This window comes from Ptychodera flava, chromosome 12, assembly GCF_041260155.1.
Source record: "Ptychodera flava strain L36383 chromosome 12, AS_Pfla_20210202, whole genome shotgun sequence".
NCBI classification, from domain to species: Eukaryota; Metazoa; Hemichordata; class Enteropneusta; family Ptychoderidae; genus Ptychodera; species Ptychodera flava.
The window spans coordinates 20,111,239-20,135,119 of NC_091939.1; the positions used below are offsets into that span (position 1 = coordinate 20,111,239).

General features: G+C 37.7%; 1 protein-coding gene across 1 annotated transcript; it reads left to right on the forward strand.

The window, feature by feature from the left end:
• The first annotated feature begins 7 nt into the window (after window positions 1-7).
• Window positions 8-23,337, forward strand: LOC139145338 (telomerase-binding protein EST1A-like). Its single transcript, XM_070716443.1, has 20 exons — window positions 8-159; window positions 1,255-3,487; window positions 5,875-6,064; window positions 6,682-6,795; window positions 9,951-10,057; window positions 10,963-11,041; window positions 11,833-11,943; window positions 12,389-12,592; window positions 12,993-13,054; window positions 13,622-13,767; window positions 14,323-14,427; window positions 15,026-15,173; window positions 15,624-15,721; window positions 16,352-16,455; window positions 17,253-17,435; window positions 17,762-17,911; window positions 18,664-18,817; window positions 19,566-19,780; window positions 20,310-20,391; window positions 21,765-23,337. The coding sequence occupies exons 1-20, from the start codon at window positions 63-65 to the stop codon at window positions 21,899-21,901; spliced, it is 4,719 nt and encodes a 1,572-aa protein (XP_070572544.1). The 5' UTR covers window positions 8-62; the 3' UTR covers window positions 21,902-23,337.
• Window positions 23,338-23,881: the final 544 nt, after the last annotated feature.

Here is a 23,881-nt window from a genome sequence, read left to right on the forward strand (position 1 = left end):
GAGCTGCCACCCCTTTGGGGAAAATAGACGATTCTCGCACCTGCGCAATTTTGAAATTCATAATGGCGTCCGATGTTGATGTTGTACGGGTAACCGAATCGCAACTACGAAAAATAGCAGATAAACGGCATGAGCACAAGTCAAAGGTATCACCAAAAGGTTGGTATTGATGCTTGTAGCAAGCTAGATAATTCCACACTCAGCCTGAAGGTTGCATAAAGAGTAGACGACGACGATTTCGTCGACGTAAATAAGGCTATATATCACTATTTTTGCCAGTGTCATAATAACCATTCGTACACGTACGTACGTATGTTGCCTGCACATTCTCTCCGACGTTTATAACCATACGAAATAGTATTTCGTACATTTCTTGGTAAGCGAATCTAACGATATATTTTTGTCAGCTGCTAAATGTACTTCCAGTGATCTTACTTGTATAGGACACTCAAAATGAGCGCGGTGTCAACTCAAACGCCAAGGGGAAACGAAACATGGTCTGATAAAGGTGCACAAATCTATTTTGTTTACGCGATTTTGCAAGAAGTCCGTCAACAATCAGACGTTCTTCTCCATCCTAACATCTTAAAACTTAGAACTCGACAAGTCCGTCGAGAACGGTTCATGTATTTGCGAAATACATTGCTTTCAGTTATTATAAGGAAGTCCTGTGCAATAGGGCCCATTCAAAAGGCTAACAGCCGTTTTACCTTTGCATGATAGACCTGTCACTCTTAAAAAAGCTAAATGTTATTGGAATAAGGAGACATGGTGATGAAGGTGACAAAAGACTGCTGCAGTGCGAAAACTGCAGATTTGTTGTTACACAGGCTGATTGTTATTGACTGGTAATATCCTTTACTTATATATATGTTGTCCACATTAATAGGTATCGGTAATGTGTTACATTAAAATGCTCACTTTATAGTTACAATCCTCTGCCGTGAAATGGCACATATCAGATCCTCTGCCATGCAATATTATGCAGATACAACGAGCGTGATATTCTGTTCCACATTGCAATACTATATTCAAGTTTGTCTGTCTTCACATGAAGTTCTGTAGTTTTTCAGAATCACAAATGTTAGTTTCCTGAAGGGTACGTACAACCGGAGGGACTGTGGTGCAACTCTTTTTTAGATTCCCGGCTAATGTGACTTTTTCAAGGAACCATCCTCCTTTCTTTTATTTCATTAAAGCTATAAGTCTACAGGGAAACAAAGATCCTCACATGTACATATTTTTTCTTTGCAGAAGACACAATGCAAAAGACTGATGACAAGTCGGTGAAAGATGCAAGGAAGAAGAGAGAGGCCAAAAGACCGGCCATTGTCTTCTATCAACCAGGAGTAACCAGACTGAGTAATAGAAAGAGTGAATCAAATGTTGCTTCTCAACATGATGACAGGGAGAAAAATGAAACAACACAGGCCAAAACAGAAGCTTTGGTTGATGAGGCTAGAGATAGCAGAGAAGATATCACAAGTCCTGAGAGCAGTTCCAAGAAAAATACTCACGATGTAAGTGGGACAAACTCTCAATCTAGGAAGAAAGGAAGAGGTGACCCAAGTAAAATTTCTCAAGACAAAGATGGCAATGGTGGTGGGTTTCAGAGTCCGGTCAGCCCTACAGTAGACCGTACAGAGAGAAAAGACAGCAAGAAATCTAAGAAACCCGACAGAGTTTTGTACACAGCACCACACAGAGCTGGCAAACAGCAGAATGATAACAGTGACGAGTCTGGAGATAGACAAGAGCAAGATCACTCTAAGAAGGGAGCTACTGCCAAGGTCAATAGATCACACCAGGACTTTCCAAAAAAGACAAAACAAGATCAGGATAAAGCCCAGCCCCGGAAGTCTGACTCATCCATTCCATCGGGTGACGTGGAAAGCAGGAAAGTTGCAATGGATCCAGTGGGAGAGATCACCGTCACATTATCCAGTGCCCTTGATATCAGCGATCCCGGCAAACCTAATGATTGGTCTGGAAAGAAGTCTGCAAAACGCTACTCGAGGAACAAACATGAAAGATATCGAACAGAAAGCACTGGCAGTGATATGAGCTTGAACAGCAATGAGGACATCTTTATCCCTCACCATGAAGACTGGGAAGCTGAGATGATGGATGTAGGTCCTCCCCTGATGGGGACTTGGGAAAATCAAACAAGAGAACGTGCAGGACCAAAGAGAGGCAAGAAAGGTGCCAAGAGCCACCCAAAAGAGGACGCAAATGATTTCGAGTATGATGGACAAACTTACATCATTCAAAGAACAGAAAACTGGGAAGAAGAGACTGGGAATGAATTGGAACAATGCAGGGAAACAAAACAATATTCATCTGAAAGGAATCAAGGTTCGCATCGTAAAGGTAAAGAAGAAGTGGTTGAGAAGTCACAAGCGCATTCCCCAAGATCAAAAGGCTCTAGGTCGGCTAGCATGAAGCATGGGACTCAATCAGAGAGAGCCAGGGATGAAAGACGAGAGGACAGACCAGCCAGAGACAGGCCTAATAGGAAGGATCAGACAGATGGGAAACCAAGCTTTGAGAGGGAAGTTTCACAAGATGATCACAGGAAAGGTAGACTGAATGTGACTTTCAATGACCATGTCAGGGAAGTGAAAGTGCCTGCAGATAACGAAAGAAACAGGACTGGCAGACCAATAAAGGCCAGAGATAGAAGAGAACCAAAGAGTCATGCGAGAGAAAGTCAACAGAGGAGCTCAAATGATTATGAGGAATCCTTCAAAGGAACAAGCCCTACTGCTAAAGGAGGGGGTATCATTCATTTGCCTCAGAGTGTTCAGCTTGGCAGCTCTCCCACAGGTGATAGTCATAGACATATTCCTGTGTCACATCATGAACCCAACAGAGGTCACAGAGGTCGAGGTAGAGCACCAGACCACAGCAGGCTGTGGGATCCGAGCAAACCGCAGCAGAAGCCGGCAGTGAACAGGCCAAGCCCCCCTCAGCTCCACTTCCACGATCCAGAGTTTGACAGGAATTATTCCAGGGAATCTGAATTCCAGCATTCTCCCGGACCATATCAGCGTAGCGAATACTATCCAGACTTTCCACCACTGAGTCGAGAACAGCCATATCAGGAACCTGGCTACCCAGATAGACACTACCGCAGTGCACCAACCTATCCAGATCGGGGCCAACCTTCATATCCATATTATGACTCAGGGTATGGGAATCCTACAGGTGAAGGCGACAGGGATAGGAGCTGGGGCGAACAAGCAGATAGGTCAATGCCCTACTATCCACCTCCTGCAGGGAGCCCATCATTCCATGATCACGGAAAAGCCCACTACGGTGAGCATCACAGGGATGATGATGTGGTTCTCCAGACTGTCAAAGCCAGGAATCAAGACTCTGCACTCAGACTTCTCAATCAGGCAAAGCCACTGGAAATCCAACTAAGTAACATCTTATCCAGGAGATTTCATGGTACAGAGAGCATTGATGCTGTCTTCAGGTTAAGGTAGGTCTTGTTTGTTTTGTAATCTCTTCATGTTTATGTTTGCGTTTCAATTTCTTCTTGACACTATTGATTGCATAGATTTTTCTCTTGTGAGATAATCTGAAATCTGCGGAAGTAAAGAGGACAAAGAGGATAAAATTCAGAATCGGTTGTCTGCAGTCACTGGTCTAGCATGGCAGAACATAGGCTGGCTAGATGTGAACTGCAATGCTTCTTGATGTTCTCCTGGATAGCTATGGTGTTGGAGAGATACTGTGTTAAATCCTTTTTCCTGCCAGACAGTATCACTTATTAGTACCATCTGCCAAGTCAGTAAAAAGCAGTATTGAGCCAAAACTATATGTATTTTCACCCATGTCGCTCGGTTCTTTACAGCAGCTTTAATTGTCCGTAACAATCATACTTACATATCTGTGTTTTCCGGTCCTTCAAATGTCAATTATTTGTTACAATGCACCATATGGGACATGTTGTGCTTCACTTTTTTAACTAACTTGACCTGCTGATGAAATGTGTTCTTGACAGAATAAGGAGTTGTGTGTTTCTTTCTCGTATTAAGAGAGCTGCTGTAGCGCTCTGTTACAGTGAGGGTTGAATATTTGCCAGATACTTTGTACATCAGGTCCTAATACACACATAATCCTAAAGTGGTGCAGTGTTTACATACATGTAGATCATTGAAGCCATACCCTTTACTAGCCACAGACTGATGACTTTATTACGATTAATGTATTGGTGAAGTATTAGGTGTGTGTAATTTAGCGGAAAAATTCTCAATATATTATATCATGTTGTGACGTGTATGCACATGTCTGTAGGCTATCCAGCCTGCACCTTAAGTGAACTAAATGTACATGTACATGTATGGTGATGTAATAACAAGACATTTTTAATTTGTGTTTAAATGAATTTGTTTCACAGATCAACATTTTTACAAATCCATAAGAAATGTATAAAGTGTTACAAATAAAAACAGGGAAACCTAAAAAAGCATCAAAGTAGTGTTGTGTATAGAAAACATCAATATCACATTTTGAAAGTATCTATTAAAAGTCTAATTGCACCTTAAAATGTTTTTTATAAGAACAGGAGTCTTGTTGAACCCTTTTACACCAGTATGGTTATACCCAATCACCTTGTCATTTTATAACAAAGTTGGACACCTAAACAAGCAAAATGAGGTGGAAAAAAGTTTAAAAAGGTAGTTTCTTTGTGCAAGTGTCAAATTATAGCACAAAAACAAATTCAACTTTTAAATATTATTGCATAACTATCTAAAATAGATCTTCTATGAGACAGCAATGGAATGTTCAGTTATTACTGTATATGCTGTAGGACACATAGCATGCAGCAATACAATTGACGTTTATGACAAATGAACGTAAGAAACTCGGTTTGAACCTCAGTCAAATGGACATATAATGGTATATTACAAGTCTGCAAAAACATCTTATAAAACCGTAGTGCTGTTTTGAACTTGTAATCCTGCCTTGGTAATGGTGTGTGCCTAAATATTAGTATTGTATGACTAACGTTAAATGAGGTATACTTGTTGAAATTATATTTGAATGCGAATTTATCATCAGGTACAGTTTATAGAAGCAAATAATTATGTATTAGGCTTGATGTATTAAAAATATCCAAGCAGATCTGCAATCTATTGTAATTTCCCCTTTTAATGTAGGTATAACCCTTTATGTGAATTGCTCATCGGATATATTTCTCATGATCAATCACATAGAAATCTGCATGTGTCCAGTCGGATGACATTTGGCATAGTTGCTTTTCAAAATATCACAGCCATAGTGAGTGGTATATATTTCCAATGATGATTCATGATCAGGCTGAGTCATACTGTGAATACTACCCCTGACTTTGAAATTATTTCACCCAAATTTTCTCTTTATGTGCTGTAGGTTTTAAATATCCATTGAGTTTGAATACAAGAAGTTTGCCAGTTAAATGTGTGACCTTTGGTCAAGGACTTTCTAAGTTAAACAGTTATGTGTCACATAAATTAATTGCAAAAATAACCTCAACATTTTATAACAATTGTGTCTGTAAAGTTGGTGTTTGCATATTGATATGATAATGGTATTCATAAATATTCTGTGAGAAGGTAAAAGAAGACAAACTGTTAGGTTCAAAACAGCAATCAATTTTAACTATGATTGTAGTATTTAAAAAATAGGGTGATAACAGCCATAGTCAGAGTATGGATAGCCATCAAAAGGAAAATTATTGAACCAAAAGGAACTTGTGGAAGATATGCATTTATCCCCGTCAAGCACTTTCAAGTAAATTTAGTTGCAGATTGTAACTCCGTGTGAGAAAACTGGATGAAATACCCTGATCATCTTGTTCTTGTCTTGTTGTTGCATTGACAGAATGGAGTTAGAGCAAGTCTATGAGGGGATAATATTGCTGGATGTGCAAATAGCTGATCAGAAGAGAGTAGAACTGCAACTTTGGAAGAATGCCTATCACCAAGTCATTGAGTCTTTCAGGAAGCAATTACAGGATGAAGAAGGCGAAAACTTGGGAATGAAAGAACGGCTGCTGAAACTCTTAGATCAGGTAAAGATACCTGGGAAATGTTGTTACAACAAGTTTTGGTGAAACTGTGTGCAAAGATAAAAAAAGGAACCATAGCTGTTGAAGTACTGTTGAGTTTATAATGTGAAGCTGATTCCACTGGTATATAAAAGTTAGCAATGTTAGGCGGTAAAACAGGCCAATACTAGTAAACAGTTCTCTGTGAAAACATCACTCTATTATGTGTACATTTTTCTGTCCCCTTTCATCTACTAAATTGGATTCATACATTCTACAACAAAAAACTCTGCTCATAACTGTTTTCAAGGATCCATCATTCTGTATGTTCACTCGCTGCATTGCTACTTTCCAATAGGATAGCAAAGAAGTAAATATATGATAATCTGAAGGCTCCATATTACAAAATAATCCTGCTTACTTTCTACAAATTTCTGCCCGGTCGACGAATTTCAATTGACCATGCCATTATTGTCATGTATCTTACATTTTTTTCAGCACTAGTATTGGTAACATTTCACATAGTAGAGGCAAATGCATAAATTTGACATACCGGTAATTCATGTTGTCAGAATGGAAGCCTTGGGTTAATGACATCTATCACAGGTGTATCATTTTGATTTGTGTGCCCCTCCTCACAGGGAACAACATTCTATGAGAGCCTACTGAACAAACTTCAGGAAACCTATCACTTCAAGCTGGCCGAGTTGACCGGAGGACATCCCCTCCAGAATGTCACATCAAGAAGTATACCTGTAAGTTTGCATTAATTGTCAACCACGGGGTAATATACTCCGATTTCATTTTTATATATATGAAGAGCAGTATTACACATGTTTAGCCTTCAGGGTTATCCACAAGGGTGGGCCACCCCTCTGTTTTTTGGAGCAATCTTTTCATATGTTGATAACTATACAATAGGATATGTTTTCATAACAAAAGATTATGCAAATAATGCATTGTTATGTAAATTGGCTGTCCCTCTGTTTTTCCAACCTGTGGAGAACACTGGCCTTTCTCCATCATGGCTTTGCCAAATACCATTGTTATCAATAGCAATTGTAGATCAATTTAAAGGGAGTATTTTTGGTTAACTGGTTATTGTTATTGACTGAGGGTTTACATTAAGTGATTATCAATACAAAAGTAACCTATAATCAAGCGGGCCTAACCTTAAAGGCATGTTTTACAATCCTAGAGTACAATTACAGACTTATTCTCTATGCATAAACATTCAACCCAAGCTACATGTACCTCTCTTCTAGAATGACCCAAACATTTTCATAAAACAAATGTTAGTGTAAATATAGACAGATAAAACAAACATTCGCAGGTTTTATATGGTGACATACTATATACACCAGTACTAAATATTTTGGTATTTTAATCGGCTGATCACTGAACAATATAACTTAATCGTAAGGTAACACCTTTGAAGTCAGAACACGCAACTAGAGCTAACACAAATGGAAGCATTGTTATACCTGACACATGCACTATGAAACAATTAACCTATTATGAAATGAACCTTCAGTTATAATGACATATAACAACCATCTATAGTAACCCCTGTTTTCAATGCCTGTCATTGCATCAGTGAGCAGTCCATATTATCATACGTTATCATACATCATTATGTACTGGTATACTCAGTCTACGATAACACCATACAAGGAGCTGGCAAATTTGAATAAAACATTAATATTTATGTCGTTCTGACCAATCAGAGATCGTATATACCACGCGCAGTAAATTCATAGTAGTTACTTCCGGGTTGCGAACGTCGATAAATCCTTACTAAGAAGTCATTACTATGTAAAATTTCAATCAAGTTTCTCATATATAATGTGATATTAAGTCTTTTTTGATATTTTCAACTTATGATAATATATCGCCCAGTAAATGACAAATGTGTAGCACAGCGCCTGTGGGCAAATCATGCATCGTCATGCTTGTTCACCGTGGGACAGCAGTAGGCTCTGCATGGCAGGGCTGTGTTACCGGGGTTATACGAGGCCGTATAACGCCGGTAACACACAGCCCTGCCATGCAGAGCTAGGACAGCAGCAGCGTAGTGCTGTAGGCAATATACTACCAGCATGTTCATGGTTTTGTGGAGTGGCCGTGGCATGGCTGGCCACTGGTAGAGTAACTACTCTTGAGCTATGATGACTGGACATTGGATGACAGGAACACACAAACACATCCCAGAAACTCATGAAAACTGGAGTGATGATGTGGTCTCTCGCACATACGACTGGGGGGATCGAATACAACATGTACAAGAGAGGTCGGCCAGTTGCGAGCGCGGCCAGCTGGAGAAGTCCGCCAATAGGCGAACTCGGCCAGTAGGAGTATGGTTATGTGATAAGACGACAGTGTTCTCATATTTTCTAGGTCGCGCCAAAGTTATTATGTGAAAGCGATGTCTATGTCATTCATGAGCGTGATGCTTGCAAACTCCCTTCTACCATCGTGACCATGGAGCTACCTCCTTGCTTCAATGCTAACTACACGATGACATCGGCCGCACATGTGCACAGTGTGGTACATCGTGTTTTGCTTTCCATTAAAAATTCCTTTAAACCTACAATTTAATACCATCAAACCATGAAATAAAACGTTATTCATCCAACGATCAACGATTATTGTCACTGCCTACACTGACGTTGTGCCTCTCGATCGTACGCCCTACTCGCGTTCTGCAGAAACGCTGAGGCCGACCTATGATTTTTTCATAGTGGAACGTCTTCCTCTTCGTGATGTTTTCTGAATATTCAACAAAATAACATCAAAAAACTACAATTGGCATGCGTATAAAAGAATTTGCTGACTGTGAAGAGAATATATACAAAATCAAATGTAAGTGGCTGACCTCTCCAAGCCAACCTCTCCCACTGGCTGAGTTGGTCGGCACTGCTGGCCGAGCTCGCAACTGGCCGGACTCTCTGGTTACCAGGGGGGATTGCAAGCGTAGCGCCAAAGGCGAGCGAGTAATATTAAGACAGACAGCTACAGCGCGCCACCATAATTATTAGACTGTTTTAAAGGCATCGTCTTGGTGACTTTTAACCCTATAGTTGATCGTTACCATGGTTGTTTGCGCTAAAACGGGCGGTAGCACGTCTTTAAGACCGCATAGAGCCTGAATGCAGAGGTTGATTATCAAAATCAGCGGTGAGCTTCAAGATCGAAGGTCAAAGCATGCATAGAAATAGATTGTGTTATTTTCCACCAGTCAACATGATTGACAGAAAGACCTTTCTGGAGATATGTGTAAAATTGTTATAGAGCTTCCAAAAGCAGTTCACTGATTGGCTAATAAGTTAACTCATGAATATTTAAGTAGCTTTCCTTTTATGGCGTTATCGTAGACTGATACTGTCACCTGTTCCAATTTTGCCACAGTTACCATGGAGAGGAAAAATCTAACCAATTAGAGATTTTAAGCGGGTGGCCGCTTTTTAAAAATAGCGCCCTCACATGGGCATTTGAATACCAAGGAACGCCCCTTTGGCCATATATGGGCATATTTAGATTACAGGTGACTGTATACCTTTTCCCGCCAAAATTTTTGATATAGTGCAGCAACATTTTACCGATTTTAATGAATTATTCTGTAATTTTTTTTGATAATTTAGCACCAAATTGACATCACATTTCATTGACTACAATTTTTTTCAAAATTATGGCAAAAATCTGAAGAAAAATTGACTACTGTATGTTATATAAAGGTGACAAAAACTGACTTTTGCGTTCAAAGAGTTAAAAGTGACCTCATATCCACGTCTCACCTTTTGCATATTCATTATATGATTTACAGTATGCATTGTATTATGGTATCTGTGAAAGGTGTACATCATTCAAAGGAAAGGCACACAGATTTTTGAATTTTTTCATTTCTTCACAGCGTAAACTTGGCATAATTCATGCCCAGAAGTGCATGATATACCTGGGTGACTTGGCTAGATACAAAGAACAGGCCAATGAAACCAGCAACTATGGCAAAGCCAGAAGGTAAGAACACGAACAAACACCTGGCCATAAATCATTACTTTGTGCAACGATATATAAACCTACTTATAAAGTCCTTATATCTTTTGTAAAGGTGGTTTAGTGCCATAATTTGGTCTCTTTTATAGTAAAGTTTATATTTAAAACATTAGCCACACCCAGCGATGGTATACCACGAGATTTTGACCAGTTCACAACATATGTGCACAAGCAATAGCGCATGCACATATGGACTGATCAAAATTGAGTGGTCTATCCGTTGCTTAGATGGTGTATTGCTACTATATCATAAAATTCAATCAAAATTCTGGCCTGCAATGTCGAAAAGGGAATTTTTCTGTAGCAGACAGTTTGTGCCTGTTCCAACCTTCCTATATTGCAAATATAGCATGGTTATTTTAATGTCTTGACCAATCAGATTGCAGTATTTGCGCCATCAATATACTGGTATCATATAATATTGAATATTTGATTCTACATGCATCTTTCTGCTTGATGTGTATATGTTTGTATTTACCTTGCTAAAACTGGCATTCAGAAATGCCATCAAAAAGAACCCTGCCAACACTTTGCTTTTTCTTACATTCCAATTTCTGTAAGTATTTTCATGTCATTTAACATCCAGTTTTTGTGTACATGCAATGTTTTTTCTCGTTTCAGTAAAAATCTTTCATTTTCGGTTGCTGTCTTTCATGAAGTTTCGTCAATTTACAAACTCTATTTAGAGCCATTGGGAAATGATACTTGAAAATATAGATGATGTGTTCCAAATCATTGGCAGGCTTCGCTAGCTAGTTACATGTATTTGTTTCAGTACATAGTTTTTTAGCCACAGCTAATGCATTATCTGCGATTTGATATCAGTCTGCTTGAAATGTCTAAGTAAGAACCATATATCCTATTTTCAGTTGGTATCTGAAAGCCCAGCAGATTGCTCCCAAGAATGGCAAACCATACAATCAACTCGCAATACTGGCTGTCTACACCGTAAGTCAGAACAAATTATATGAAAGTTGATACTTGCAGAAAATTTTTGGCCGATTTAGCTCCAAGGGGAAGACATAAATTTATCCCTGATAAAGCTTCTCTGTACACATCAATATAGAATGTTAAAATATTGGATTTCATCTGATACATTTAGAAAAGGGTTTAGTGTCTCTGCATGAGTTGTCGTAACCACAAGCCACAAGCTGTTACGTCAGACAGCAGTGTAAGTGTAGCATGATAGTATTACTCCCCACTTGATTTGTGTGTTTTCCATTCTTCAAAATACTTTACCAAATTTTTCATCACTTGTAGTTGCACATAATTCTCATCCAAATAGTTTCCAACTTGCTGTAAGGTCACAGAATGTTGCAATGTATTCTGTGAAAAAATTGTCAATTATCTTTTAAGTGAATATTGTAGGAAATATACTGTACTTGTTTATTACACCAAAATCAATGGAATTCACTGTTGTGATAAAATCTGTTTCCCTAGCATTATTTATGAAAATCTCTTGATCACAAAGAGATTTGGTAAATGATAGAAAATTACATTACTATTCCCGTTAATGTATATTGCGGCAGACTACTTTCTGCCTCTTTTGAAATAAAGTCGACTGGATGTGCTTGTTTCATTTATTAATGTTGTAGTGAGGGATAAAAATTGAAATGTGATGCCATGTATTGCGTAGCATGAAGGGTTTATTCCACTTTCCAAATGTATATTTTACTGAAAACCTTGCAATGCATTTTAAGATAAGTAATATGATGATTTTTGTGGTGTGTTTATCACAGAGGAGGAAACTGGATGCAGTATACTATTACATGAGGAGTCTTGCATCAAGCAATCCATTTGGTTCAGCCAGGGAAAGTCTAATGACACTGTTTGAAGAGGCAAGGCGAAAAGTAAGAAACATATCATACCTTTATGTTCAGTCGGTATTTAATGTGTGTTCAAATTACAGTAAAAATCAACAAAATGTGCAATTTTGATTTATTTAATTTATTTTATCTTTTTTAATGTGTTAAAAATGCTAGTAATAGCCAAAGTAATGGTAGAAGAAAGTGACAACACAATATGTGATGTTTCAATCCTGTGAATTCTAAAAGATTTTAACGTAGTCGTGCTGTAGTTCTGTAAAATAGAAACAGATAGCCGTGTATTTTTACTTGTTCAGATCACAAAGTATATGTTTATTATGACTCTGCAATTTAAAATTGCCAATGTACAAGTCAAGTCCCTTGCAAACGTCACTCACTATGTGATCCAGAACGGGATATTTATATCATGGTAATTATCACCGCCATTGTTGTGATCATGTGTTTTCTTTTAAAAACAATATTTTACCAGGCAGAGCACACAGAGAAGAAACGGAAAGAGGAGTCGTCACAGCGCAATGCTCCAGCCCAGAGACACAACAAGAATATGCAAGATGACATGCCGTTGCGTCTTGAAGTATGGTACACTCACGATGGACAGGTGGAGTCGGAGGAATCCAACACTGGTGGTGACCCAAGGGACGAATCAGATCTCAGTAAACTGTCTCCAGTAGAGGTGAGTCTACCATCGGTTGCTGGGAAGGAGGACATGGTAACGCCTCCGTCTGTCACTCCACACCAACCCTACTCTTGAATGGAATAGGCCTTTTGCAAGGAGTGAAAATAAAACTAGGCTACAAACCCAGTTGTTCAGTATGAAGTGGTATTTTAATCGCATGATTTCAATGTTGATACTTGACAGTTGCTGTTTTCAAGTATGCCCATTGTTATATAACAAAATGTGTGTTCTTTGTTTTCTGAGTCAAAAGAAGACTAATGATTCATTCAATTTAATACTGTATTATTATATTACTATATTATGACATCTGTGTACAGCATATCAAATGTCCATGTTGTGTTGTGGTGTTTAACATTATATTATAACGTCATTTTTTTATGTTTTTGTTTTTTGACAGCTGAACAAGAGATTTGTACTTAGTTTTCTTCACATCCATGGCAAACTCTTCACAAAGATTGGGTAAGTGTCACTGTCCAGCAAACTGATGCAAAGTTAACATTATGATGGTTAGGATATGTTGTATGAGCAGCATGAGTATGGATTTTATCAGCCTTATTGCATCAATAAAATGAATAGTGTAGTCAGAGCTTTAGGTAAGGTTGAAAAGTTTACGACAACGCATGCAGGATTTTATGATGGAATTACAGTCTCAACAACTGCAATTTTACCAACAGAATTCAGGCAAAATTGAGATGCAATTATGAACACTCACTAAAAATGCTGAAATATGAATGGCTGACATATTTCAATTCCTTTAGGACATAGCGCATCTATAATCAGTAGTTTAGTCACATACCCAATCACTCCCATGACATATACAAACATTAACATATCCAGTGTGTACATTAAGTGGATAACACTTTCATGCACATGTTTCTAGTTGAAAATATCAAAGCACATAGGAAAAAAATATAAATGTTTGTTACTAATGCAAATCAAGTATTTTTATGTTCGTGAAGGTTCCAAATTTAAAGAAACAAAAAAACAGAAAAAAGCTTTGATAGTGTGTCTCTGATATCATCACAGGATGGAAAGATTTCCAGAGGTTGCTCTCAGCATGCTGCAGGAATTCCAGGCTCTGCTGGAACATTCCCCATCTCCACTAGGCAACACTAGGTTACTACAGTTAATGGCAATAAACATGTTTGCTGTACATAACACTGCACTTAGAGGTAAGTATTACAACAATTATATGCCATCAGAACACTTGAAGCAACAAAAGTTTCTCTCTCCTTCTTAGTGTTTTGTTTATTTCTAGCAAACGTGAAATAACTTTTTGACCTGTTCACCCCCAATTCCCTGTGAGCAGGTCCACACCGACCATTGATAACTATGGGTTTTGGGCCCAACCATGGTGGTGAAAGGGTTAAAATAACCATGAACTCGAATGATGACAATGACTATTAATTTGGTTCACACTGTGTCAATACAGCAGAAGATGCTTGACAACTTCCCTTTCAGCTTGCTTCAAGATGTCAATCAATGTTGCTGTCTACGCAGACAATGCAACAATACCAAAAATAATGTCCAAAGACAGGAACGGGAATCAGGAACTATTTCCGTATATCAGTATGATGACCTGACTGACCTATTGAGTGTCAGTATCACCAATCTTCTTCTTGTAGTTAAAAGCCAAAAAGTTTATAATTACAATTTTCACCCTTTGCAATTGAATATCTTTTTTTTGGATCATGAAATTTTTTCTTCCTTTTTGTCCTCCTCATTAGATCCAGTGTCTGAAAGTGTGAGATCATTTATACAAGAACAAGCCATTCAACTTGGACTTGATATGTTTGGTTTGATTGTGTCCAGATGTGTCCAATTGCTGAAGGGTAAGACTGGTGTATCATACTAGAATCACTGTATTTTCCAAGCTTTTATGATAATTTGTGAATATTTTGAGTTTTAAAGTAGAATTTTTCCTGTCTCAAATTATGATTCAGTTACCGGCTATCTAACAGAAAAGATTTCATTAGAATGACTGGACTACCCTTATGATAACGTCAGCTAGCAACTTTGAACAAAGTACTTCAGGATTTCTTGAAATCACCATTTGTTTTCTCTATACCCATGCTGTACACGTTTATTGATTGTAAGACTTTCTTTAGCCAATGAGAACACATCTAGGTCAGTGCCATGTCAAATTAGATTAACCCTTTGAGTGCTATAATATTTCCCACCAAATTCTTTTGATAATTTTGGATGAAATGGTCAGAACTTTTCATTTGCAACAGTTTTTGATCAACATTTTTGGAAAAATCTGAAAAAAAATTGTCTTGATCTGAAATAAATTGTTTGCATAATATGTTATGAAAACAACAAAATTTTACTTTGGCACTCAAAGACGGTGCTCTGCAATGCGTTCAGAGATTTTCACACTTGTAGCATTATTAATGTGCAGGGTTTAATGTGTCCACATTCTGTTCACAGAAAATGACAACAACGTTGACAACAAAACTGGCCTTCTTGGTGAAGACCTCCATGAGTACCTACCCTGTATCAAGGTGTGGACAGACTGGATGGTGTGCCATCCACAGCTTTGGAACCCACCTCCAGACTGTTGTGCCCCCGAACACAGGTGAGAACCCCCCTCCCCACCCAATCAGCCATTCTTCCAACAGGATTGATATTAGAATGCTTTACTGAGTTTGCCTTCAAGAAGCCTCCAGAAAACATGTCTGTATCAATCATTGGTACTGTGAATGATAGAGACTACACTGCTTTGAGTACATATAGCTCAAAACATTGCAGCAACAGTCATGCTAAATATCCAGGGAGAAAAACCCAACATAAGTAAGATATATAGCCATAATTGTCATAGTCAAGGGTTTCAGATGTTACCAGTCATCATACATGAGCTATAGTATAGAAATATGAAAATTTTAATTCATGGGAATAATTTTAAATCAAAAAAGAAGTCATGTATATTAATATTGATAAACAGATATTCTTTGGATGTTTTCTGTTATATTTTTATGATATTATTGGAATGTTTTCTAATGGTCTTGTATATTTTGTTGTTTTGCAGTGTATCCGTGGATGTGTGGTACTCCCTGGCAGAACTCTTCAACTCTCTTAAAGTTGTTGACACATCCAAAGTAACCATGATATCTGAACCCAAAGAAGGTAATCAAATCAGTTGACATCCATATTCATAGTTCTTGAAACAGACTCATTACTACTGAGATTACAACAGACCATATATAACGACGTGTGTTCAGTTTATATATCTACTACAGCAGAGATGATTGGCCAAAGTACATACGTGCAGCAGTATGACTTTAATTTTTCAAATCAATGTCCTGCACTGTTCTATTCTAGAAAGACAACATATGTACATTTTGACATTGTTTCAATATTTGGATTCTGACATAGGAGTTTTATATTACATTCTGTTCTAGTATGCCATGTTCTGTATATAGCCCTGGTATGACTTACCTCACAGTGACTGCAGAACCAGAGATGATCTGATAATCATTACAAGATCTTGTCACATTTACCAGTTGCATTAGCCTTTTCTCCCTTCCTGCCCAGTACAGAGGTCCAAATTCACCACAGAAAACAATAGGGTCGTACCAACATTTGGAAGTGATAGGGCTAATAGAATAGCACCTTCAACACGCCCCCCCCCCCCCCCGACATAAAAATAGAATGACCGTTTGTCAAGCAATGAAACTGACCCAATAAAATGTCTTTAAAAGATAGTAACAATGCCTTGTATAATATTTACAAGATGTCTGTTTCTTGTACACACAGGTTATGACCTTGTTCTGCTACCTGAAGATACCATGTTGTCTGGCTTTGTTCCATTACTGACTCTGCCTCTGGATTTATGTCATGTTGATAAACAGATAGACAAGGTAAGTGGTCTTACCAAAGATATCGTGGTATGCTTTGAGACTATGTGCATTGTATGTGTGTGAATCTGCTTTGGAGTTAGTTTTGTCGTGATGTGCAATCGCTGTCTCTGTGTCAGTTTTGGTGTGAACATGGCTTGAAAAATTGAGATTAAAATAACTGAAGTAAAAGGTTTAGTTCTGGTAGAAGATTGTGTTACATGAATAAGCAGAGTGCAGGTGAGTTGATGAGATTCAGTGCTTAATGCAAGCTTTGGAAGGATCAGAAAGCTTGCCATCTGAGAATGCCTTAGTTGCATATTTGTGCTTATCAATTATGACAGAAGTGCCTCAATGCTGGCATCGCCTTTTTTAACAGAATTTCTGAAATTGTCCTGTCAATAAAAATATAGATTGGAAGGTTATGTCCTTTGTTGGAGATTGTTTAATCTGCATAAAAACTTGTGACCACAATGTATGAAACGAAGATGATTCATACTATGTTGTTTTATGCTAACGGCAGTGTTCTCCACAGCTTGGTAGGATGGTAAATTCACATAACAATGCATGATTTGCATATTATATTGTTATGAAAATATATTCAATTGTATAGTTATTAAGATATGAATAGATTGCTCCAAAAAACAGAGGGTGGTCCACCCCTAAAAATCCCCTTGTGGAGAACCCTGCTAACTGTATAGAGAAACCCTGAAATGTATTGTTGGTCATTTAGTGGTCACAAAAATATTAAGAAAAAGCAAACCTGTTTTTAGTTATGTAATGCCCAGACACTTACGTTTTGTTTGTCTCTTTCCTCTCAGGTTTTAGCCGAAGATTGTGTGCGCATATCTCAATTACTGATGTTTGGGGAATACCTGTGTGGACAAGAGAGCCCTCTATTGGCCTACAGTGTGGAAAAACGTTGCTACATCTCCATAGCTCCAACCAGAGCTCAGAGTGAGAAAGTAGACAGTGAGAAAGACCACAGCAGCAGTTTATCTCAGGTACAGTTACAGTTGTCTGTCATGTGGTATAACACTGAACTTTGTGATTATTTTTTCAGAGAAACTGAGCCAAAAAATAAAAACAACTAAAACAAAGGTTTTGTTAGCTATTATGTTCATGATTTTTAAAACAAATGTAGACAAATATTGTACAGTGAGAAATGAATATTTGGACAGATATTTATTTTTGTATGAATCAGACATCATGAGAAATCATACTAGAGAACACAGCTTGCAGTAGAGACAAAACATTTTTGAATCTTTGCTGTTTATTAAGATGATTTGACGGAGTGATAACACAAAGTAATGTTCTTGCGTGTGTTCAGGAAGAAGATGATGTTATCATTGAGAGCAGCGCTGATGAGGAAGACTTTGAAGATGACACAGACACCCATGACATCAAAAGACTCAAGGCACAGAAAGACGCTCTTAAGAAACGTGTCAAGGAAGAAAAGAGGAGACAAGAACACATCCAGGTGATTTAGAAGATTCTGTTTGTGTCTCAGAATGCTCCCCTGGGACAGATATTTGGATGTTCTTATTATTACAGTAGTTTGTTGGTATACTGCTTGTAATGGCTTTTGTAAAGCTTGTGAAATAAATTAAGGTATTATGCACCTTGAAAATAAAGGATGAAAACTTTTTCTCAAACTTTCCGCTGTGAAACCTTTAACCATTCTCTTTACCAAATTAAAAATACAAAATCAGGGTCACCGTGCAAAGTTTGATACTAGAGAAACAAATTACCTAACATTTTACTGATATTTTAATTCAAAATGGCCAATCATTCCTGTGTTTTAACTCTATGGGGAAAAAAACTTTTTGATATTTCGAAAAACTAGGATGTTGAAAATTTTTCTTGCTCTAAGAGCTTTAAAATGAGCCCAACAAGTGGTAGACCAGAAGAGTGTTGTAAGAATTTGAGTCTGAATATCTGTCCCCAAGGTGCATTCTACCAAAAGTTTTCACTATGTTGAATTTGTGAAAATTGAAAATTTGATTTTTTCCCCGTGGTTACGCCTGAGTTCTTGATTTTTAGAGACAATGGTTTAAAGTTGAATCTTTTAGTTTCAAGGTGTGTTTTACCTTAAAAGGAATTTATGTCAATTATTTTATCAGCACTCTCGTACATATATGTCCTCACTGCAGTGACATTTGCTCCAGGACAATATAATGTGATATCATTATAATTTAGATGACTTGATTATATTTTTTGCTCTCTCTTCAGGCTGTTGTTGAGAGCCACAGCAAGGCCCGCCCATTCCGACTTGAAGTCCGGCCTGTGTACATAGTCCCCGATACCAATTGTTTTATTGATCACCTCAAAGGTGTACAGATGATTGTTGATAGTAAAAGATATACCCTGATAGTGCCTTTAGTTGGTAAGTTCAACTTCATTTGTCAGATATTTCCCTAAATGCTTTCTTTTGTATTCTTTCAACATGGTTTAAGATAAAAATAGTGTTGTACCAAAATTCTATGATTACCCTGTGCACCCCCAATTCCTTGTGAACTGATCCACACTCACCATTAATAACAATGGGTTTGGGCCAAACCATAATGGTGAAAGGGTTATCTTTTGATGATTATTTTACCATGCTTGTTTTTAATATCAACTTCAGATTGTTGTTCTACTCCCCAAAGCATGTTTAGATACACAGTATCCAGCTGGTCAACTCAGCCTGTACATGTGTAGACTGACAAAGAAAGTACCATAAGTGAAATCTATTGAAATAGACTAACAATCAACAACCATTTTCAAAATAGGCATTTCTGACACAATTTTATGCCATGGCGACTGTGCAATGTACCATAGAATTGGTCATTTTCCCGACCTCTTCATGACCTACATCCTGGCATTTTTGTTGGAATGAATCACACATTTTTTAAGATTCACTCTTTTTTACAATCGAGTGTAATCACCGAACTCTGTATTTAATTGCCTTTGACTCTACTTTTAAAGCAAAATTTACAATATTCACATAGCAAAATTTTTTTAAATTTAAATTTGAAATATGTTTCCATGTACATTTGAGCTACGTACCCCAAGTCCATATCAAAACATCACAGTCTTTCACATTGACACTGACATTGGATCCTGGCACACCATACATCTCTTCTACTTCACAGTCATAAATGAACTTGACGGTCTGGCCAAAGGTAGCAGAGAGGGCCAGTATATCAATGCTGCACATGCCAACAGAGTCCAGCAAGGAGCTAGAGCCGCTATCAGTTACCTGGAGGATGAATTTGAGCTCTACAACAACAGAATACGGGCCGTGACCAGTAGAGGCTCTGTCCTGGATACGATTGCATTCAGAAGTGAAGATCCTCAAGGCAAAACGGTGAGTTTTGTGTAATATTGACCACAATGTTTTGGTAGCTTTCTGGGTTGTCAGTGGAAAAAGAGCTGTGGCGTGTTTATTGATTAGGAATATGTTGTTGGTTGACACAAAATTTCTCCTTCTGTTTACGTCAATATCAGAAACGCAAATTACTGATTGTCTCAAAAGAGAAGACAACATTTGAATTTTTCCATAATGATTTCCAATCATTACAAAATCTCTCAACAGATGGTTCAGAACTGATAGCCTTTGGAATATTTGTGCAAAAGTTTAAGGTGATGGTCAATTTAGCATTCTGACAAAAAATATCTATACATATCAACATTCTATCAAAAAACCCCATCAATCTGCTTGTTAACTTAAATTTTCAATTTTTTTATGGCATGAAGAGTTCACTGGCATTCAGATAGAAAATCTATTGCAGAATAGCCTCCACTATGAGTATTTATATGGCTGACCCAGTGTGTGAATGACTATGCTGTATTGAGAACATAAGCTGAAGTAAATCTATGCTTGTTTTTTCCTGCAGGGTAACAATGACGATGTGATCCTGTCATGTTGTATGTTTTACTGTGAAGACAAAGCACAGTCTTTCATGCCTCAGAGGAAAGGTGAGAACTCAATACTCTGCCGTGTTTGCAGATTTCCAAGGACGTATTTATATGTTTTTGTTCAAATTACTATGAAACTAGATTTGTGATGGAATTGGCTGAGGGGCCAGTTACTATCTTTTGATGATTTTCTCACCAAGCTGTGTTTTTATTGTCAAGTACAGTTTCTTGTTCTACTCCCCAAAGCATGTTGAGACACACAGTATTCAGTTTGTCAGCAAAGTCTGTACATGTATAAACCACATTGTTATAGTTGACAGTGGATACTGATCTGGACTACAATTCAAATGTAGAAAATAATAGTGAATTTTACTTGTATATACACTGCGTTGACAAACTAAATAGTAGGTGTTTCAACATGCTTTTGGGAGTAGAACAAGAACTTGCAACTGACATACAAAACATTTCAAAAAAATCACGAATAAGTTACAGCCTAGGTGTGAATCTGAGTTTTCACATCACTGTATTGGTTCATGTTGGGCAAGACTATAGTGCAAGTATGTTATCAGCTTTCTAGCTCTCATAGCATTTGACTATCATGGCAGTAGGAACTACTCATATAGTCTATGGTTCAAGCAGTGTCTGTATGTCAGTCTGTATATGTGTCGGTCGATTCAGTACCTACAGCCATAGAATTTGGCACGTAGGTGTATCATAAGATATGAATTGTTCAAATGAGTATCAAAAATATGTGAATGAGCTTAGAACAATGCAAAATGGGTAAAAGTCGAAAATACTAAGGAAGTGCCAGTCGCTAGTCAGATTGCTGTGATATTTTGTCTGTAGGTAGCACTATTGTGGATTGGTTTGTTTTACATGGCGTGATCTGTGAATTTTTATTTTTAGAAAATTTTTGCACCAACCACCAATACCTTTCTAAAACTAGTATTTATTAGTTGCACAATAATATACCCTCTCCCAGACCATAATGGATGAAAGGAAACTTTGTACAACACAGTGCACAAGGCTAAACCAAGTACATTATGGAGTGTAAATTTTGCTTGAGTCCATTATGGACCAGGAGGGGGATACATTATGGATATTCCAGGCAATTTGTAGACATAGAAAGCATCTGGGGTCCACAATACTGGATAATTGGATACATTATCAATATCGGGGATGACGTCACAAAAATTCACTGGTCTTGACAAAGCTGTAATATAATATCCAATAATCCTACAGTGCCAATGTCATGGTATTGTCCACATTAAAACACACTGACCTGGTAGCACATCATTGTTCATAGTAACAGTTGATTCACATTTCATCTCATCGTTGTCTCTTCAACTGTATGATGCAAGTGTCATAACTACCCATGGGAGCTGCAAGTGTCCTTGACCATCATGTTGTTTGTATTTTTCTCTCCTTCCCAGATGACCCCATCATGTTGCAGAGAGAAGTCGTCCTTCTCACAGACGACCGAAACCTGCGAGTGAAAGCGTACACTCGCACTGTCCCGACAAGAAGCATACCAGACTTTATCAAGAAAGCCAGAGTGGTCAAGCGTTGAAGGCCCTCCGGAATACTCGTGATGGCAAACCAATCAACAGGCAAACTGCCGGAAATGATAGCCAAGTGCTCAGCTCAGCTCGGCTCAGCTCAGCTCAGCTTGGCTCGGCTCCCAAGGGTCTTGTTTCCTATTAAAATTTGCATTCATCGCTGCAAAAAAAAAACAATATGGAGACAGAGGGAGCTCATTCCCAACTTTTAAATTGAAGAGTTGAAGGAAGAAATAAGACTACATTGCCTAGGCGCAGTCCAATTTCTAAATCAAGAAATGAAATCTACATAGGATAACACTGAAACTGTGGGGCTTAGATTTTCAAGGCATTCCAGGGCTTGTTGAGCAATTACCAAGACGACACATACATGTAAACCAGAGTTTGAGTTTAGGTCAATATTCAAATACCCTAGCATCACCCTGCTGAAAAGCAAAAGTTTAACTTTTCTCAATTTTTTTTTTTCCTGTGCATGTATGGAACAATAATTAATGAACCGATTGTATTTAAAAGATAGGTTTTAATGAGAATTAGACTGTTGGGCTATAGTTCTACATGATCCGCTGAAGCGTCCGTTATCAAGAATGATGTCACGCATCAAAGTGTTATTGTTTTTTCTACTTTTTCCATGGCTTGCCAAATCGATTCTAATCAAAAGGGAATTCCTGAGAAACTAAATGAAGAATACACGAAAAGGAAAGAATGGTCATTGAGCCAATTTTATGCAATGCGCAAGGTGTTTTTATTATAAAGTTGGTGCTGGCAGTCAGCATACTAGCTACAACTGGCTCGGAGTTAAACAGCAGGCAAGATGAAATCTGTCAACATTGAACTTGATCTACCATTGTTGCATTAAAGTAAAATTCTATTACTGTCTTGTCAGATACTGACATTGTGGTCTCCAAGAGATCAAAAGAGCCCTCTCAAAGAGGCAAGCTCAATTCGCAGCTTAAATTCTTGTGCACAACAAGACATTTAATCAAAACTGAAATTTGCAATCAACTGAAAAATTACATTTATGTCATCTCGTGATCTATTAGCTTTTGATCATTTTAATTTATTCAGTTTTTTTTTGAGTAACTTCAAGTTTACAGCAAAGTATTGTGGTATCAATGCATTTATTAAACAGTTTGGTACAGTTGGATTTCCAATGGACGTGTGGTTGCGTTGAATTATCAGGTGAAGCATACAGAAAATCTAGTTAGTTACATACATCCTAGAAATGAGTTGAAGAACCTTGAGAGGGTAGTTTTAACAGTGACTTATTTTTTGAGAGTATCACTTTAGTTGTTGCAGTGATGATGAAGGTGTACACTTAAAGTATATTTGACGTTTGTTCGTTTGTGTTCTTAGTTGTGAAATTGACCAGATATATTGGTCCTGGAATGTGATACAAGAGTGAGCAAGATGAACTGAGGAAAATACATTTTGTTATTTCCATGCTTTATGTCTGCGTCGTTTGTTTCTTTTTGTTCACCAAGAAACGGACTGCTGATATTTACAAAATTTCGCAAGATAAACAAAAACTCAACAATATAGGGCCTTGTTTTGAATTTTTACACCGCAAAAGATTCATTGACAGGGAAGATAGCTGTAACCTTTGATTAGCATATTTTCGTTTTACTTTTAAGGTAGTATGCACCTCGAAAGTGAAAGACTTACACTTTTGCTCAAACTTTCCTGAATGAAACTTTCAACCATTCTCTTACCCAATCAATGATTAAAATTGGGGTCACCGTGCAAAGTATATAACTAGTGAAGCAAATTACCCAACAATATTTGAAATTCAAAATGGCTGCCATTCCTGTGTTAATTCCATGGGGCAAATTAAATTTTGGATTTTCAAAAAGCTAAGACAGTGAAAGGTCTTTTTCTCCAGGAGCTTTAAAATGAGCCCCCACATGTGGTAGATCAGAAAAGAATTGCAGAAATTTGAGAGTCTGAATATTTGTCTCCGAGGCGCTTTCTACCTTAATAAAACATACGTTTTC

Bases quoted from the DNA above. Each gene is read 5' to 3' on its own strand.
- LOC139145338 (XM_070716443.1), top strand. From the start codon at position 63: ATGGCGTCCGATGTTGATGTTGTACGGGTAACCGAATCGCAACTACGA. The intron at 3,488-5,874 runs GTAGGTCTTGTT...TTGCATTGACAG, and splicing joins GATGCTGTCTTCAGGTTAAG to AATGGAGTTAGAGCAAGTCT. The intron at 13,768-14,322 runs GTAAGTATTACA...CCTCCTCATTAG, and splicing joins ACATAACACTGCACTTAGAG to ATCCAGTGTCTGAAAGTGTG.